The 19,491-nt window shown below is 44.3% G+C and overlaps 1 protein-coding gene across 1 annotated transcript in view; it reads left to right on the top strand.

Moving 5' to 3' along the window:
* Positions 1-19,078, top strand: part of TNFAIP8L3 (TNF alpha induced protein 8 like 3) — a 43,613-nt gene extending 24,535 nt beyond the window's left edge. Inside the window, exon 2 of the mRNA XM_062501533.1 lies at positions 18,516-19,078. Coding sequence (XP_062357517.1) covers positions 18,516-19,078 — 563 coding nt within the window. The remainder of the gene's footprint in view (positions 1-18,515) is intronic.
* The last annotated feature ends 413 nt before the right edge of the window (positions 19,079-19,491 follow it).

The raw sequence follows: 19,491 nt of genomic DNA, 5'->3' as shown, positions 1-19,491 counted from the left end.
CCTTAGAACTGGCAAAAATTTAGGACATATTTGGAAAGATATGAAGAAGGGAATCAATATTTTTAAATTCAGTTTCCCAGTAAGTTCTGCTCATTTAACTCAGAACATACCCTATAAAATGACAAAGCTATTTACATTATTAAGTTTAAGCAGCGCTTGGCTGCAAAATCCCTGGCTGTTAAAGAAGCGTGTTTTCATTGGTTTCAACTGGCTTTGGGTTTAAAAAAAGTAACAAATAGTGCTGAAGATCAGCAAGGTGCCAAGGCTGGCAACAGGGAGTCCCCTGAGCCTGCAGCCATTCTAATCAGGGTACTGCTGAAAAGTGCTGTTCTGAGAGCTGTTCTCTGGCAGTGGGGAATGAAACGTCTTTTCATTCACTCCTTCCCACTTCACTGGCTCAGTCAGGGCTAGCCGGGGAGAAAAGGCTCCTTATGGCAGCTGTTCAAAGGATAAGGATTTTGTATTTTTACCTGGAGGTGGCTTTGCTGGTGTTACCAGCCCCTCTCAGTCTGTGGCAGGATCTCAGAAGGGTTCCTTTGTTCCACTGGCGCTTGGAGTGCTCAGTTCATTTCTGCACATCTCGGCTTGGGAAGGCAGAGCCAGAGCTTTACTCTCTGGAGCTCATTCATGAGAGTGCTGCAATGTGACCTTGCAAACCCTGCAAGGAATCGGAGGAAACTTTTTTCACAGAATCTTTTAAAGGCCCCACGTAAACCTTTGAAGACGAAAATCCATTTTCCTTGTACAACGAAAAAAGGGGGAAAGATTGCACAAGCAGGACTGGAAGAACAGAGTGTGATTATAGTTGCCCGTATTTAACCATAATACATTAACTAACCTACATGATAAAAATGACAGCCAGGAAATTACATAGAACTAAGAATTGGTGAGATCTTACAAATCATTAGAGTTTGGTGGAATTAACCTATTATATTTCAAAATTCCAGGGGCTTTAAACATCCACTGCACACATTTGTCCATTCCTATCTCTGAAGCTGTTATTTTTTTTTTTTTCATTTAGTGCTTTACTGACCTATGCCTGTGGTCTCTTCACTTCTGAAGCAAAGATAATGCCATTAAAAGTCACTCCTAAATCTAGCTATTGACATAAATAATTTATATCCCCATATTCCAGATGATTTCTATTATTCTGTGGTGAGGGGAAAAAAAAAAAAAAGAGGAATGAGGCAAGAGCAGACACAGTAAGATTTCAGCTTGTTCTCTGAGAAGTTGTCATAGTGAAAAATAAACATAACTGAAAGAAATCGGAAAATAGTCCTTCTGTTCATTTGCTGATTCAGTCCACAGTGAAGAGGATGAGAGCCTGAGTATGGGACAGACATACTTTTTAAATTCAGGACATTAATTCAGACTGGAGCCACTGTGCAGTACAGGGTTATGCTCTGGTAGCTGTGGGAAATCAGAACAATAACACCAAATGTCTTGTACAAAACCACATTCTGAGAAAGGTGGTGAAGTGCACCTAAAAATATATAATGGTTGATTGGGATATGCCCCCTTTAAATAGTGAGTTCCCGCTGAAAGAATTAGGAAAAAGGACCTGGTGGAAATTAAGTCAGTTTTGGATGAGAAATGGTTGGACTCAAACATAAGTACGTTGTGGAAAAAGAAAGCTCTGTGTCATCATCCATGACATCTTCATTTTACCTGGCCAGTTTAGGCCATTATCACTGATATCAGTAAAGACTTTCTGTCATGAAACTCTGAATATAGCAAATGAATTCTTATCTATGCAGAAGGAAGTAGAATGGAATCCTAAATCTTGTTCATATGCAACCTTTGGGATCTCCAGCTATTTCAGAGGCAGATCCCCATACAGCAAATGCTCCTCCACAAGGCAGTATTTTCTCCTCCTTTGTGAAGAAAAAGAAGCGAGTATTTTCTTTAAACATTCTGTTTTCTGTAGCTTATCTGAGCAGATAACTTTTTCTTACCTCATCATCTTGGTCAGATATATTTTAATTTTCGTAAATTTCTCTTTGGAAAGAAAATGAAGGAAAAAAAGCTGCCTCCAAATGCATATAGTTTCACTGATTGTAAAATAAAGAACTTCTATGGGTAAATGTAAAATAAGAAAGCAATTAAATTATATTAAAAGAAGCAATTACAGGAATGCCCAAACTAAGCCATCCAAATGTACACTTTTAGAATATTGAAATATGCTACATACTTTTTGTAGTATTGGGCTGAATTTTACTCCAGAATTAAGCAGATTGCTGTGCAATTGTCAAGCATCTCTAGAATTTTACAAACAATACCCATCAGATTGTTAATGAGATTTATCAGGTTCCATTTGACCAGTTTACAAAGCAGTATCATTATTATAACCATCTTGATTAAGAAACTCAGAGCTGCCCTGAATAAATCGTAGCATATTATCACATTTAGAGACTTGTGTTCAGAGCATTAATGGTCTCGCTTAACCAAAAGTCATTGGATACAAATCTCTCTTCAGCTTCTGTCTTAGGATAGATCCTTTGTGTGAGTTCTAAGAAGAAAATGCATCAGCCAGCCATGAGCATGAACATGGGACCAGAACACACACAGTGACAGCTGACTTTCTTTTTTTTACCCCACTCTTTCCATGTGTCAGGAATTTTACAATCTCCAACATGCTGCTTGGATTTGTAGGCTATCTCTCACTAGATAAGAGACAGGCTTCTGGTGTCTGGAGTTTTATTTCTTTGATAAAAGCTTTCCACAAGCAATTTTGGTGTATATTAAAGTCAAATAAATGTCCACTGTAGCACCATTACACTACCACCACTGGGCTGTGCTTAATGAGAGCTCACACAGTGGGAGTGAGTCTGAGATGTTCACTGGGGAGCCCCTTTGCCATAAGAAAATGCAATTTTATCACAGACTTATTGTGCATTGGTTGTTAAGCAAGCCAAAAGTGTAAAGCTCCTGCATGTGCCTTCTCTGTAAGCATGAGAGTGTTTGGTATTTGGGGAGAAAATACTGAAAAGTGGCAAACCATCTTCTGGCTTTAGGCTTGGAGAAAGGACAGGCAGCTGACTGATGGGGAGGTGCTGCTCCTGAACCAAACCTTGAAACTGTGGGCAGGGAGGGACCAACGCTGCCAGAAGATGAAGAAATGCAAAGATGAGCAAAGGCAGAGCTGAACAGCTCCATGCCAAGGGGACCTCAGCAGCAGCATCAGGCCCAGAGGAAGAGAACAGATTGCTGCAAAAGGAACTATTTGAATAGACTTGGGTGAGGAAAAGGGGAAAAAACAAAAAGAAAAGCAGGCCAGCTCTCTTTGGCAGCAAACCCAGCTCACTAAGGTGAGGCCCACTTGGTTAAATTGCTGCTCAGTTATTTGCCAAGGGAAGCTTCAGCTCTACTGAAGTGTAGGGTTTAACAGCATGAGACTAGCAGCTCAGATTGGCTAAAAGGAAATAAGAATAAACAAAAGGGCTCCTCTTCCAGGCCTTTCCTGCTGAATATGTAATGTGTGATGTCTCTATGCAGAGGACTACAAACATTCTCTCTTTTGGTTTAAAACATCCTGGGAAACTTCATTAAATTAATAATGACTGTTAGTAAAAGTTAAGCAATTATTTTAAAGTATCATTCAGATTGATGATAGAGTTTATTGAATTGTTCCTGCCAGCAGTTTATTCCCTATGAGCAGTACCCATGTTCAGAGCACAAACACTGGGTTATCACTCTCTAGGCTTTCTGGTGCAAACCCATAGGAATCTCAAGATTATTTTGGTTTATGAAATAATAGTAATGAATGGCACATACACAGTCATTCCTTGTTAAGGCTCCTATCTCCATTTAAAAGCGTGGAAACGTCCCATCTGATCAAAGGCTGTCTGCTTTCTGCTCATTCCTTGTGTACTTAGATGTGAATGCCCCTGGGTTATGCTATGGCAATGGCAGGAGCACAAGCAGGAACTACAGATAGACCTTGTTGCAGGAAAATCCCAACCCTACAAAAGCAGGAGCATGGGAATCTTATTTCTCTAGACAAGTGTGTGGCAGGGGTTGTTAGACTCGCTCACTGAACAGAGTTGGACCAGTAATGAGAACTGGCCTCCAAGCAGTCTGGCCCATCCCTGCCTGACAAATCTCTGGGGATTGCCCATCTGCAGCAGTACATGCCAGAGCTACTCAAACCCCTCTTCATGAAAGGGATTAGCACTTTTCTTCATTGTATAAAATGGTGAATGGGAAACATAGGGTTGGGCAAAATCCAGTTTTTTCCTACAGGACTGATGAGAGCAGAGCAAGAAGTGGATTTGGTCACATTTCTTCAAGCAGAAAGAGCTCTGAAGCCAGTGTCTTCAAGCACGACTAAGGAATGCAAGATTAATTCCCTAGGAATGAAGGATTTACCGAGTCCTACAAAGCAGTAAGAGGAAAGTAAACAGTATTTTCCCTCGGGTGGTTGCTGGTCTAGCTGAGAAAGTTCCACAGGGTGTTCAGTCACTGAATACCATGCCAATTCCAAGAGAGATAACATGGATCTAAACTCACCTTTGGAAGCTTTCTAGGTCAGCCTCAAGAAGCTGCCTTTGCTAGAATGGCTCCAGAAGGAGGAGTAACAGACCAGTGCCTCTGCTTCTTCAGCAGGTACCACAGACACTCTAAAACATCATGCTGGAGATCAAGAAAGGGATTCATTTCCCCTGTACTCAGCACTGGTGAGGCCACACCTTGAGTGCTGTGTCCAGCTCTGTCCCCTCAGTTTAGGGAAGATGTTGATGCTTGAGCACATCCAGGGGAGGCAGCGAGGCTGGTGAGGGGCTTGGAACACAAACCCTGTGTGGAATGGCTGAGGGAGCTGGGGTTGTTCACCTGGAGAAAAGGAGACTCAGGGGTGACCTTATCACTCTCTACAGCTCCCTGAAAGGTGCCTGTGGTCAAGTGGGGATTGGTCTCTTTCTCCAGGCAGCACTGACAGAACGAGAGGACACAGTCTTAGGCTGTGCCAAGAGAAATATAGGTTGGATATTAGGAGTTTTTTATGGAAGAGTGATCAAGCACTGGAATGGTCTGCCTGGGCAGGTGGTGGAGTCACCATCCCTGGATGTGATTAAAAAAAGACTGGATGTGGCACTTGGTGCCATGGTCTAGTTGAGGTGTTAGGGCAGGGGTTGGACTCGATGATCTCGGAGGTCTCTTCCAACCTTGTGATTCTGTGGTTCTGTGAATTGACCAAAGTCCCTTGAGGAGTGTCAGTAGTTTGGGTGACATGAGTTTGTGTTGGTGAGTACATGTTCCCTGGAGCTGTGGGCCAGTCTGGTACTCCATTTCCAACAGCCAGAGCTGAAGGCAGCATTTCTGCTGGCAGCAGGGACAGCGAGATGGTAACAGCGTGTGGGCTGCGCTGCTTTTTTTTCCTCTTAGTATCAGGCTGGGCCAGATTCAGTTCTTGTGGAGTCTGTCTCCAGAGACCCCTGCTGCTGCTGCTTTCAGAGGTTACGTTGTGCATTGCCCCAGCTGGATGCTCTCAGTACATGTGTAGGCATCAGCATCTCAGTGTGGATGTACTCAGAGATTTCACAGAACTGAAACCATCAGGGATGGCAAATTCTGTTTATCTGTGTTTGTTGTTGAGGCTTTTCCTGCCAGGCTTTTCTGTGGGTAATGCAAAGGCAACGATTTTTGTTTATTTCCTGTGCAAATTCAATCCTGACTCCTTGGAGCTGCAGTGTTACATAATGAGGGTACATATATTCATATATATATACATATATATACATACACCCCCACACAATGCATTGCTGTTACTCACATATCTCAGGATAATGAAACAGACCTTCTAAGAACTCTCTTGACCATTTCAGTACTTTCCCAGCATCTTTTCCAGTAATTCTTTCCCGAAATAAAGAGTTGTACTCCAAGTGAACTTCAGCACCATGGGTGGCTACAGCCACTGCTGTTACAGTGATACTAGAGACTGACCACAGCAAAAGCATCCCTGTTGTCAGTATTTCCCTCCCAGCACGATGTGCTTTGCAGTATGTATACACACAATGAGCAAGGTAGAAGTACAAAACCAGATCATCTTCATTAGTGTTTATCCTCTGCAGGAGCTCTGACTGTCAGGTGTTACTTATGCTGTGTGGGTCAGTAACCTCACTGAGAAGATACTGATGCCATGCTTAGCAGTTTAGTTTAAACCCATAACAAGGAAACAATCATCAGTAGTCAGGTTTCTCCTTTCCCCCCCCCCCCCCCCCCCCCGTTATAAATTCTGTATCTTTTCTTTCATTGGTGTAAGACACTAAAACACTAAGTTCTCACAGATGATATTCATGCAGATTTTGAACCAAGGAGGAACAGAACTGACCTGCAATTCTACATTCCCAAGTTTCCTGTCCTTCCAAAGGAAATAAACTTTTGCTTGTACTGTAAGGCTCAACTTTCATTAGCCTAGACTAAGTATTCCACAGTGGTCATTCCTTACAGCAGGATTGCAGAGGACAAGGATGGAGAATACAGCAGGTGGTCTGGTTCATGTGGAATAGATAGATATATTAACCCGTGCCCTTTTTTTCCACGGGGATGGAATTCATCACATGTTCATTCCCAGTGTTTTGTGCATCTTCAGATCTGATGCTTGACCTGACACTGTAGACAAGCAGTGCAAAGCAGATCACCCAAAGAATATATTAAAGTCCAAATCAGACTTCATTTTAAAGGAAAACAAGGTTATGGATCACATCTGAGGCATAAGGCAATGTGTTCCTACCAATAAATCCCCAATGAGAGGCACAAAACCTTGTAAGAGATGGAGAGTGTGATGAATCCCAGCTGCATTGACCACCATTAATTTTTCCTTTGGTCAGGAGTTTTCCATTCAGAATCTGGGTTGGCCATCTCCCCAGCAACTAATCCTTCTCTAGGGACAGGGGGAAGGGAAAAAAAAAAAGGAAAATAAAGTTACCCAAGGATATTCTGCAACTGTAAAAATGTCTTTCCTTTTCTTTTGAATAACCAGGCAAACAGTAAAGCATTGTTCAAAACAATTAGTAAATGGAGACTCTTCTAGTTTTGTTGTCCTCTTTGGGGAACAACATTAAATAGCAAACTCTTCTCCTAAGTATTCACATCTTCTGTCTTTTCAGTTTCAGCTTTCCTGTTGTTAACAAATACTTTTCTAGCACTTTCAGACAGAAAACAAGGCATTGGTGTCACCCTGCATGGAGGATGTTGGCATGTTGAGCTCGGATTTTCCTGTAAAGGTGTGCAGAGTTCCAGTGCTCAGATGTGGGCAGCTGTCTCAGTATAGCACAGGCTTAACATCCTCTCTGCTGAAGAAGGGGAAAAACCCCTAAACTACAAGGAAAAGGAATTTACTCGTTTGCTTGTCAGCAAGGAGAAGCCAATGACATTTAAAAATAATTTTTCTCTTTTAAACTTGCAACACCACTAGTTCATTTATAAGTATACCATTGAACTAACTCCCTGTAGGTGGATTCTGCAGTATCAGCCCTGGTGGTTAATAATCAAACAGCAAGCAGGGGTTAGAAGTCTGTAAGGATATTGTTTAAAAAAAACAAACAAAAAAAACCCAACAAAAAACAAACAAACAAACAAACAAAAACTTTTAAATTAGTTAAAAGAAACCAGAGCAGGCATCGTTTGGAAACTGATATTATCAGCAGCTCTTGCTCAGAAAGGAAGGGTACCCTTAGGTCTTTTATGAACTTGCACAAGCAATATTCCCATCTGGTATTGTGCTGGATTCATAAAGCTGCAGCACAGTCAACAACTAATTGGGGCTGCATAGAACAAAACTGCTTCAAGCAGCAGTAAAACCCTCACTGCCACGTTGGAGCTCAGATCTACACCTGACACCTGCTGTAAGTGCAACAGTTCAGCACCTGGCTCAGAAATGCTCACCCACCCTGCACTGGGGCAGAGGGAGCAGGGGATGCTCTGGAAGGCACAAGGAGGGTCACTGCCAGTGGGAGCCATGAATTAATCCATTTTCTTTACCCCAAAAGACTTCACAAGTTGCAGCAACTTTTCCAGATCTGTTTAAGTCCTTTTTTACCTCCTGCACATTCTCAGAATAGGAGCTAAAATTTTGGACTGCAGTCAGTGATAAATTAGATGCCTTTACAAATCCAGGCCTTTGCATTCATGGAGAGAATGAAAAGTGTTATAAATACAGAGACAAGTGCACCCACATACCTTGTAAGTAATGATTCTGTGACATAGACAATATAACTAAGGGGAGGGTTCAGAAAACTATTTCTTTAGTAATAGACATACAGATCTGTAGATCCTCTTCTAGCAATAGTTTTGGGTTAGGGTTTTGAGTGGGATTCTCTATTTGGTTAAGAGTTTTATTTGTTTTGTTGAGGAGGAGGTTTGGGGGTTTTGTTGGCTTTTTTTTGTTCTTTAATTTCTAAAAGAGCATCAGTCCATCATAGGATAAGCCTCACTTGCAGCTCCCTTATACCCCTACCAGGCTCTCATTTTGGAGCAGATTTGACATCCTTTGTTTGTCTAGTGACCCTGGCATCACAGTCCTACCCTTCCAGCTGTAAGATAGCCACAGCTGTGCCTCTCTGTCAAACAGCAGCTCCAAATGGGTTCTAACCTGTAAGCCCTTACCTTCCAGAGTTGTGAGCACTAAGCAGCATCTTCAAAATACTTTTTAATTGACTCCCCCAAAACACACATGCAGAGAATAAAAATTAGACTATAAATAGTCTGTGCAAAAGGTTAAGGAGACCTTCTTTCATTAATAGTTTTAAACATGTTGTGATCAGTCTAGAGCATCTGTTCCTGACTTAGGAAAGTGAACTGCTGTCAGACATTTCTTGCCATTATTGTCCTCTTCACCTTCCCCTCATTTGACTTTGTTCTCTGGTATAAACAGAGCTTGGAAGCACGGCTGGAATTAAACATGGAAATTACAGCTCCTCTGGTGTTTTTAGTTAGGGACCAACAGTATGTTTTTCCAGCTGCACCTGATATCTGGCATTGGTTTATTCCCCTTCCATCCATCACCTTCTTAATTCAAAACCAAGTGGTCAAACAACTGAGTACCAAATCATGAAAACAATAGCACGTGGTGTCCATAAAAAACGTATCTCCCTCTTTTGCCAGACACACAGATGGCATTGACTCATATCAAGCTTCAACAGCCTGCAGTCCCCTTCCCTTGGCCTCTTCCATTTCCACACACCCTGCCAGGTGTTACCCAGCCCACCCAGCACTGTGTCAGTGCACTTGAAGCACTGAGGGCAGAGAAGATGCGGTGTTGTTGTCAGAGATTTTGCTTGTTTTTAAAGCCCAAGACAAAATCCACTCAACGAGAGTGAATTACAGCTGTGCTTCTCACACCCCAAGCAGCCTGCCTTGTCCCACAGAGGGGAGCATCCCAGCAGCATGTCTGGGAGAGCTCTGCAGGGATGGAGCTGCACCCCATCCTCTCCCTCTGGACGTGGCAGAGCTCAGCTCACACAGCCACTTGGTCAGCAGCAGCTGGACACCTGCTGCAGCTGCATCCTAGTGTGGGTTCTTTGGAGCTTATTCACCTTGACCTGCTTTAGCAGAAATACTTCCCCCTTCCCATTTCCTTTCAGCCTCACATTAAGCTACAGAGAAATGCCATCTCAGTTTCACAGCATCTTCAGCCCAGCTGCCCTTGGGGTCCCAATTGCTTGCTTCTCATGGAATTTTGTACATCCCTAGAGCATAGAGTTGGTTATTTTTCATGCCGTTCTTAATATATTAGAGTCAAAAATAGAATTATTTTATGTAAAAGGCAAGGACGTTTTATCTCCGAAGAAAGAGCAGTGTAGTGCAACAGCAAGCAATTTGGAGGCACAAAAATAAACCCTCAAAATTTTCTTCCTGAGAGGATGAGAAATGGGTGGGGGAAAAAATAGAAACTGGTGAAGCAGTAGCCAGTAGCCTGTTTCATAGCTGCACTTTAACTATTTAAAGCACACAGATTGCAGGGAGGCCTTGTTTAATATTTAGGGCTTATATTGACGGGCCTTGCTTTACTAACAGCATATTATTTTGTTCCTGCTGGAATGGAACAACCAGCTCCTGCATGCTAAAGAGACTTCTTTGGAAGGAACAGAAAGCATTTGAGCTGCAGAAGCACAGGGAAATCTGAGCCTCCCCTTAACCAGGAGTGGTGCCTGTGGTCACTGCCAAGCACCAAGCCCACAAAAGCACAGATGCCTCCACAGCCTTCCTCTCTCCCTCACCCTGCCAGAGGAGAGGATAAAAGAACACATGAAAACCATACACATCCTGATCAAGAATTCAAGTCATTCACGAAACTGGACTGAAAGCCCCCAAGACCTGTGCATGTGTCACAATGTTCAAACAGCTTTTCAAGTTTTTGTTCAGAGCAAATCTACCAGCTTGGAACCACTGTAAGGAAGTTCTGCAGATCATTGGCAAAGAGAAGCTGCTGCAACAATTGTGTCTGGATAAAACAGGACATCTGCAAGACCTTCAAACATTTCACATGGCTTTTAAGTCTCTGTGACAAATGATACTTTGGCAAGAAAATCCTTTCTTTCCTGGATAATTGTTACTTTAGTTTGGAAGAATGTGATGGTTGAATCCTTTCAAAGAAGCCTACGAGCCTTCATTCCTTAACAAGATAATTGTTTATCATTCATTATACGCCTGATATTCCCCAAGAGCCTCTGTCCCTTCTAAGCAATAAACAACCCCTCAGCACATATCAAAGAACTCATTACGATCCTGTTGTGAAATTACATGGCCAGACATTAAAACAAGCATAATTTTCCTATAGAGATAATAATTATTTTACTAATTGGGTATTTTTGCCACACAGTCCCCATGATAGCTTCTTTTTTCCCTGCTGTGTCTCCTAGAAAAGACAGTGTAATAAATGTGGTAATTGTGGAAAAGGCAATGGACGTGAAACACAAAATGTTTCAGAGACTGAAGTTAAATTCTTCAATAGTTCCTGCCAAAGATTTTCTGTAGAGCCTATATTGGGGAAAAAAGCCAAAAAACTTCACAGGCAATTTGAAGGCCAAAACTTCCTGGCCAATTAAAGATGTCCCCGAGTGCCACCAAGGCTTGGGCCACTGGGGTTGGTGAGCTATCCATGCTTAAATAAGATCTGGCTGTAGTGTTTTGGGTATGCCACCATGCCTCTTTGGTCAGAAGAAGTATTTTAGAGTAAAATTAGCCTTTGAAAGAACCCCTGCTTTAATATAGTCATAAGCACCTGTCTTAAAATACAAGAATAGGATCAATAGGTCATTGCAAGGGGTAGTAACCAATCTTCCCTTGTCAAAACTCTGCTGTTTGTGGGGAGCCTGTTTGTCTAGCAGTGTCAGGCAGAGCTAAACAATCTTTTTCTGGGATAGAGGTGTTCACTCTTTCCAATGTATTTTGCCATGAACATAAACTGACGTCAAAAGACTTTAAACCTGTTTATAAAATACAGTGGTCAGTTTATCAAAACCTCTTTTAGTTGTACAGTAAAGCTCAGAAACCCAGACACCCCAGTACTTTACTCTCATTCCTGGCAGACAGACTTCAACTCCTGAGCAGTTTGCTCAAGAGCAAAGCCTTGCTCACACACTCTGGGTGCACCTCAGGGTGCTGTGCAAGCTCTGCATCATTCACACTCACTGCCAGCTGCCAGGAGCTAACCTGATGCGTTTGGGTTTGCTGCCCTATGCTACAAAGTACAGGGTGAAAAGCTGAAAATGAAAATGAGCTCTTGAAAGTCCCTCCGCAAAGATGCCTTTCCCTGAGCTGCAGCCTGGTGTAGGCTTTGGTTCTGATTTACATTATCAGGTCAATAAAATTAAAAGCTTAAGTGGCCACTTTCAGAGAGGGGTCTGCTTGCTTGCATGTGTCCCTGGCAGGCTGGACCAGGGCTGGGTCCTGCCCGAAGAAGCTGCTGCTGGTCCAGCCCTTTGGTTTGTGGGACACAGATGATCCTCACTGAGCCCCTCTGGCAGGGAGTGGTTTCCTCTCCCACAAGCTGGCTGTGAGTTTGCAGGATATGACCAAGCGTAATGTCTCATTTGTAATGTCAAATAGCAACCATACAAAATCCCTGCATGGTGTCAGCTGTGCCATGTATTCGAGGGAGTGCCTGGGAGGGTTTCCACCCTGTGAGCCAGGCTCAGCTCTGGGACAGTGCTGTCATCCACACACCACTGCCAGCTACTGCTTTCAGACCTGGGACAGGAGCACAGCAGTGCAGTTCAGTTCCCAGCCAGCTACCAGGGGCAGCAGGAGCAAAACTCAGCCAGACCCTCTCTTGGCAACTCCATCAGAGCTGATGGAAACTGCAGCTGAGCTCCTCTCCCCTGGCCCGGCTCCTGGAGGCATTACTCAGAGGACAGCAGTCTATCCACTCACTCTGCACTGCTCTTCTTCTCTTTACAGAAGGGGCCCCCCAGCCTTCCACCACCTCCTCCAGGTACTGAAAGGCAACTCCAGTGTGTAGCAGCAATACAGTACTAGAAAAGTAAATGCCAGATACAAATCAGCAGCAGAAATAAGACTACCCATTGCAATCTCCAGTCCCCAGGTGCCCAGACAGAGGGTTTTTTTGTGGCACAGTTGCTGCTCATCTAAAGCACAGAAAGGAAAAATGGTCTTCTTTTCCATTCAGTCATATTTCCTCTGTACAGGGCTGTTGCTGCAATTTCCAGCACATCCAAGTTCTGCTTTTAGACACTTGGGTACTGGTACATTCTCCCAGGATCATATAATTATCAGTCTGTAATCTCCAGTTCTACTGAGGATATGAGCAATTCTTTTATGCTCACAGTAACAATTTAGAAGTGTTAAAGTTTAAGCTCTGGGCTCCTGGTGCTTACACGTGTTTAAATTGGCCCTCCCTGAAAGCTGATGTATTCCATCTGCTCTACTGGATTTCTTGGCTTAAAGTTACTGGAAACACTGAATGTTTCTTCTGCAGTGGTCCTGTAGCTGTCCAAGAGTAATACACACACTCAGAGCTCGTGCCTGGGCTGCTCAGGACTAAAACACTGCAGGACAAGTGGCTTTAGTGGATTCTTTTTCCTGTCTGCTTTTAGAGCTTCTTTGAAATCCTGAGTCCTGCAGTTCACATTTCTAATCAATCCTATAACATGTAAGTGAGACTTGATGGATAATTAAAACATTTGCAGCTCATTTCCTCTAACATTTTGCCTGAATTATGGAAATTAAACAACTAGATTTTTTTTTTATTTATGTCAAGAAAAGGAGCCATTACAGGCAAAGCTTTAGGTTATAAAGAAACAAGCTGCAACACAGTAAACTATCAACACCAGCAGCAATGCTGAATTAACCATTCAGCTATCCACTGCAAGAGCTTTACAATCCAACTGCCTCATTGCCATTCCCAGACTCTCCAGGCTCAGGGGCAGGTATATCACCAAGTTAAAGCACACAGGTCCATTCAAACTGGGTCACACAAGTCATTAAACAGCACATTACTATAACAATTTTCACAAGCCAGCTATCCCTGTAGCAGACTCTGAGAGTGTGCCTGGCCCTTGGCTTGGTCCATCTCCCACAAGCCTGAGCAATTGCTAGCAGCTGGAGGGATGCCCACGTTTCCAGCAGCACTGCTGACTCCTTAAAGCCTGACTTTTGCTGCAGAAGCTGTGCTGCATTTTAAAATTGAAGATTCAGGAGTATTAAAAATATTTCAGCCTCTTAATTACCTTTATTTTCTTACTCATTTCCATCTTGTTCAGTTTGCTTACTTCCAGTACAGCTGGAGCACAGATGCAGGGAACCTTTTCTGGTGCCCATCACCTCCCATGCCTGCCAAGCTGCAGGAACCCTCTTCAGACCTGCAGCCTCTTCATGATTTTAGCTCAGACCTTTAATTTAAAACAACTCAACTCACCTCTCCAGGATGCTCTCAAGCCTACTCAGTAGCTCTACCATGTGCACTCCTTGGCTGGAAAACACAACCACCCTGACTGCTGGGAGCTGGGGTTACACTCAGTGTAGTGGAAAATCAGGCAAAGGCTCCACATGTGTCTCACTTGGGAGCAGGTGAAGCCAATGGCTGAGGGAACTGATTAGCCAGGACAAGCTGTAGCAGGACTGGGGTAACAGCTCTCAGTGTCAGGTGAAATTCCATCCAGCCTGCTGATCCAACTAAAAATGCACTGGACAACCTCCACAGAAACCCTTTAGTCCACTCCTCCTCTCTCTGTTTTTGTGGTGAAGCCATACTCCCTCCAGAGTTCACTTCAACTCAACTTTCAGCCATTAGACAGGGGAGAAAATATCCTGGCTGCAAAATGGCATTATGGCTTTAAGTGGCTAACTAGGAGAGAAATTGATTCATTGCTCAGGAGGCTGGTTTCCATATCCTCATAATTGCTTTCAGCAAATGTTGACCATTCTCCCTCCTCACCATAGTGGGAGCATCTTCTGGTTGACTGGATTTGCTGTGTGTTGTGTACAGAGTGGCTGAATGCAGATTTACATAAAAATAGTACTGCTGAGCATTTAGTTCTGACCATTTTGTGCTTGGTACAGCCATCTGCAGTCAACATATTTTGAGAATATTACAGATGTTCTTGCATTTTAGTCTCAAAAACTCCTAAAATATAGAACTCTTACATCCACTCACTAGAGTTGCCAAACTTTCTCTGCACTTCTGTTATTAAGCAACTCTGCTATTAAGCAATGGTGTTATTAAGTTTAGGGGATGCGAGACATCCTTGTCATGTTCAGCACCTCGTGCCAGGAGCTGGGTGGTCACTGGTGAGGAGGATGAGGATGAGGATGGTGTCCTGCCCTGACCATGGGACTCCCTGGCACAGGGAGCCTCTGCCCATCCTCCTGCCACAGCTGGACACTCCTCCATGGGCACCACAGCAGGGGAAACACGGGGCTGGAGAGATGCACTCCCAGAAGGATGGAAGATTGCTCTGGGATCAATCCCATCACAAGGAGCTTTTTAAACAGCTTTTATCATACACAGCTCTCTAGATGACAGAGAGAAGGTGAGAGCAGATCTGAAGGAGAGCTGGCCCTTTCTTCAGTAAAAACTAAGATGTGAGATTTTCTATCATGGAAGCTAATCACTACCCAACAAAGCAGTATGCTTAGAGGGTGGTTTTTCATTTTTAGCCTTGGTGAAATGTTCCCGAGAGCTAATAGAATCTATAATGTCGTTGCTGATTTGTTTTGCTGTATGAAAGAAAGCAGAAAATAGAATTGCTGTATGTAGGAGGTGAAGAAGTATTTTGTGTAGTGAGCAATGTGCTGCAGTAAGAAAAGGCTGCCATGGTAAACATGCTGTCCCCACAAAAGCCTGAATGTAATCATGTGGCTAACCACTTGTGATCTTTGAAAGGCAAGGCGTCACCTGGGTGTCTGAGCACAGTGTGATTTTGGAGGCAGGAATCCAAACAATCAATCGAACCAGCTTCTCTCGCTCTCCAGCACCCGCTGCCGCGGAGCTGTGCACACCCTGAACCAAAGCAAAGGCGAGCAGAGGTTTGTGAGCAGCCCCAGGCTCTTGTCCGGGTGCACAGCGGGCCGATGGCCGCTGGCTGCCTCCTTGCCATCCCACACCCGCTGTGTGAGCTCGGGCAGCGGGGCCGTGGCCCAGGCTCTGCACAGTGCCCACCCCAGGCCAGGCAGCAGCTCCCTGGGGCAGGTGCAGCGCTGCCCTTCAGCCCCTCCTGAGCTTGTCAGCGGTTTCCTGGCGTGCTGCAGGGACCGTGGCAGCAGCTACAGCTCCTGAATTTAACAGAATTTAACGCGCGCCAGGGCGCAGAACGATCTGTGTCCCACCAGGCTCTGCCCGTGCCCACTGGAACCTCTCCTGCCTGGCACAGCTGACTGGGATAAAGCACACGTGGCAGCCACGGCGGTGGAACGAATTACCAGCCCCTACAGACTGTGCCGTGCAGAGAGCAGCACGGGTCCTGGAGGGAGGCAGGGGACAGGAGCCTGCACAAAGGATTTGGGGCTGCCTGGGTTCTGAGGGCTGGCGTGGCTGGGGGGGCTGCGCATGCCATGGAAGGATAGGATGGAGAGGCAGGAGCACGAAGTGGGACGGAGCCGCAGCAGCAATGCAATATTTCTTTATTTTACTTTTAGGAAGATGAGGAGCTCGGTCTTACGCTGTTAAATAGAAGATCCCACATTTGGGACTCGCCATGGAAAAGCATTCCAGCCTTAGTATTCAGTTAAACTTGGCCTGATGGTTTCCAGCCGTGCTGCCCCTTTCACAGCCTGCACCTTTTCACTGGGAGCTGTGGTGTCAAACCCAGGGGTGTCCCAGGAAAGGGACCCGTGTTTGCAGGTCACACTGCTCAGTTTTGTGAATAAGAGACAGGACTTTGGACACACAATTATATATCACAGTTTTCTTTCTGTACTAGACAACTCACCCTTCTGAAAAGTTCATTAGAAGCTTTTACGTGCTAATTTAGCATCCAGCTTTCTCTCAGAGATCCCGTGGGTGGGAGGGCAGCTGCATGTGTCTGTGTTTAAGGCGCTGGTGGCTCTGCTGGTCCCAGACCCTCCCAGGGTGTGTGATGGGGTTGGGATGTTTCACTCACCCCAACTGATAGCTGTGCTTCGAGCCCCAGAATTGCAGCAGCTCTGCAGAGCTGTCCCTGCAGCAGAGCCAGGCACGACAGGATTCAGCTGGGCTCTCATCTGGGCAAAGGGACACAAGGCTGAAGTGTCATGAACTTCAGTAAAATTAACATTCTAAAATTCTACTGCAGTTATTTTCACTTTTTGATCAAACCGGGTACTGATCAACTACATCCACTTGGTTAATAGCAAGCACTTACTACAGAAACAGACACTAACAATCTACCATTTCAGTGTGTCAAATGCACATAATTATTCTTCACGGATCCTATTTATATACCCACGTACTGCTAAGTGAAAGAATGCTTTCATCCTGGTTTTATCATTCCTAGATTAAATCAGTTTTTCCTATTTCCTCCAGACAGCAGCTCAGCCCCACAATTTTCTCTCCAAATGACAGGCAATTCTTTTAAGCACACTGAATTATTTTTTCCAGGTGGTGGTTCAGTTGAAATTAAATGTTACTCTTTAACATTGCTCAGCAGTACAGCTGTGGCACACAAAGACAACAACTTTAATTCCAGCCAACTTGAAAATCAGAATTAGAAAGAGGACTTTAAATTCAGTGTTACTTACTCCAAGCGAGCACTGGCAGCCAGCACCCCTTTTCCGTGGTGTGAGGGTGTAAGGAGCATGGGGGAAGTGACAACACTCGTGTGCTGAAGGCTGGAAAGGGCCTTGGAGCTCACCCCACCGGCTTAAAGACTCACTCAGGCTCCACAATCAAATAAGTACTGTAAGACTGGATTTTTATTGTCATTTTTAACCTGTTAGTGGTTTGATTTCCCAGCAGCCGGTGAAGGACGCGGTTAGCTCCATCCCCCTGGAAGCAGCCAAGGCTCTGGTGTCCCGGTGGGCAGAGCTGGCAGGGACACGCGGGCACCTCCTCTGCACAGCACTGGGTGAGGGGAGATGCCAGGGAAAGGCAGGGAAGGTGTCTGGGAACAAAGAGGCCACTCTTGCATCACTCAGAGCTCACTGGCTGTCCTCCCCAGATACACACCCTCATCACCACCTGGCTACAATGATAAAGAGCCCTTTGATCCAACAGAGCCTTTGCTGCCCCAGTATTAACCTGGATAATTATTTCAGATCCATGTTCCCTTTGCTTTGTCCACAGAGGGTCAGTTGGAAGCCAACATTAATGTGAAAAAACAGAGGAAGGTCAAATAATCTCGACCAAGAACTACAGAAACTCATGGGATAAAGCCCAGCAGTAGCCACGTGTTCAGGTGCTCTGCTGAGAGAAATGTGCAGATATGAGTAAAAGATAAAAACCACAAAATATTTGTTTGATAAATGAAGAGCAAATAGCTCACATATTTTTCTCTGGCAGGAGCTGCAGGCATTGAAGCACCAACATTTTATAAAAGTCATATTCTATTATTTTGCAAATTGGTAACAAAAGGGGAAGGCATTGATACTACAGATTAAGGCAAAATAAATCCATGCTTGTGCATCCGCTTAGCCTAACCATGGAACAACAGTGCCTCCCAATGACCAGACTGTAACTCTGAAGGCTTATATATTGCTTGTCACTATCTCTTTCTGCTTGTCTCTGATACTTCATGTATTATTTCAACCACAACATCTCAGCAGATCTCTCTGCTTTCATACTGAACTACCAAATTAAATGACTATCACTGAATCAGCATATATATCCCCTGCCAGAATATTCTGTTCTTTATTTGCAAGCAAAAAGCCCTCAGTGACAGCAAGACCTGAAATGTGGGCGTGTGGAACCCCAAGGGTACCTGGCTATAGTGTGTAGGGAGTGTTCCTGCAGTTGTGACCGTTCTGCTCAGTGACACATGCAAGGTCTCAGTTAACCATGCAGGTACTACCTTTCTTAACTGATTACAAAAATAATTCACCAAATAAAATTAACATTTCCCCTTTTTTCTATCCCAAACCAGGTCCTGATTATTTCAGCTCCAAGAATCTTGCACTGCAAGCCCAGAAAAAGATCCTGAGTAAAATGGCAACCAAAACCATGGCCAACATGCTAATCGATGACACCAGCAGTGAAATCTTCGATGAGCTGTACAAAGTAACAAAGGAACACACCAGAAACAAAAAAGAAGCCCATAAAATCATGAAAGACCTGATCAAAGTGGCAATAAAAATCGGAATCCTCTATCGAAATAATCAGTTCAACCAGGAAGAGCTGGAGATCGTAGACAAGTTCAGGAAGAAGCTGAACCAAACTGCCATGACAATAGTCAGCTTCTACGAGGTGGAATACACTTTTGACAGGAATGTGCTTGCAGAACTGCTGAATGAGTGCAAAGAGCTCGTGCATGAACTCGTAGGGCGGCACCTGACAGCGCGGTCCCACGGGCGCATCAACCACGTCTTCAACCACTTTGCAGATGTGGAGTTTCTGTCTGCCCTGTACAGCCTGGACGGGGATTGTCGGCCATACCTCAAAAAGATCTGCAATGGCATCAACAAACTACTTGATGAGAAGGTTCTTTGAAGCTGTGCTTAAAGGCAAGAAACCAACCAAAAACTTCTCTGTAGAACTGGCCACCCTTCATAAGCCATGGTAGGCAAGCAAGCTTCCTTCCCATCAGTCTTACTACAGTCCCCAGCAGGGCCCAGAAGGTGCTCACCAGGCTCATTATGAAGTGGAAAACTTAAATCAGAAAGCTATGGATTTTAATGTTTTGTTCAGATAATTCAGTCTTTTTCAAGGAGCAGAGTGAACAGTATACGGTTCAGACACAGATGGCTGTTCACCGTGATCCTGCTAGCTTTGTGTTCAAGGCTGAATATGTGAACAGAAAGTAAACTCAGATGCATGGCTATGTAAACACAGACAGATAAAGGCAAGAGCAGTGCATGGAATTTACCCCCAAGGCCCTTGGTACATATATTTTTATTATTTCC

This window comes from Cinclus cinclus, chromosome 13, assembly GCF_963662255.1.
Source record: "Cinclus cinclus chromosome 13, bCinCin1.1, whole genome shotgun sequence".
Classification (NCBI taxonomy): Eukaryota; Metazoa; Chordata; class Aves; order Passeriformes; family Cinclidae; genus Cinclus; species Cinclus cinclus.
This window is presented reverse-complemented; position numbering and strand designations above follow the sequence as displayed.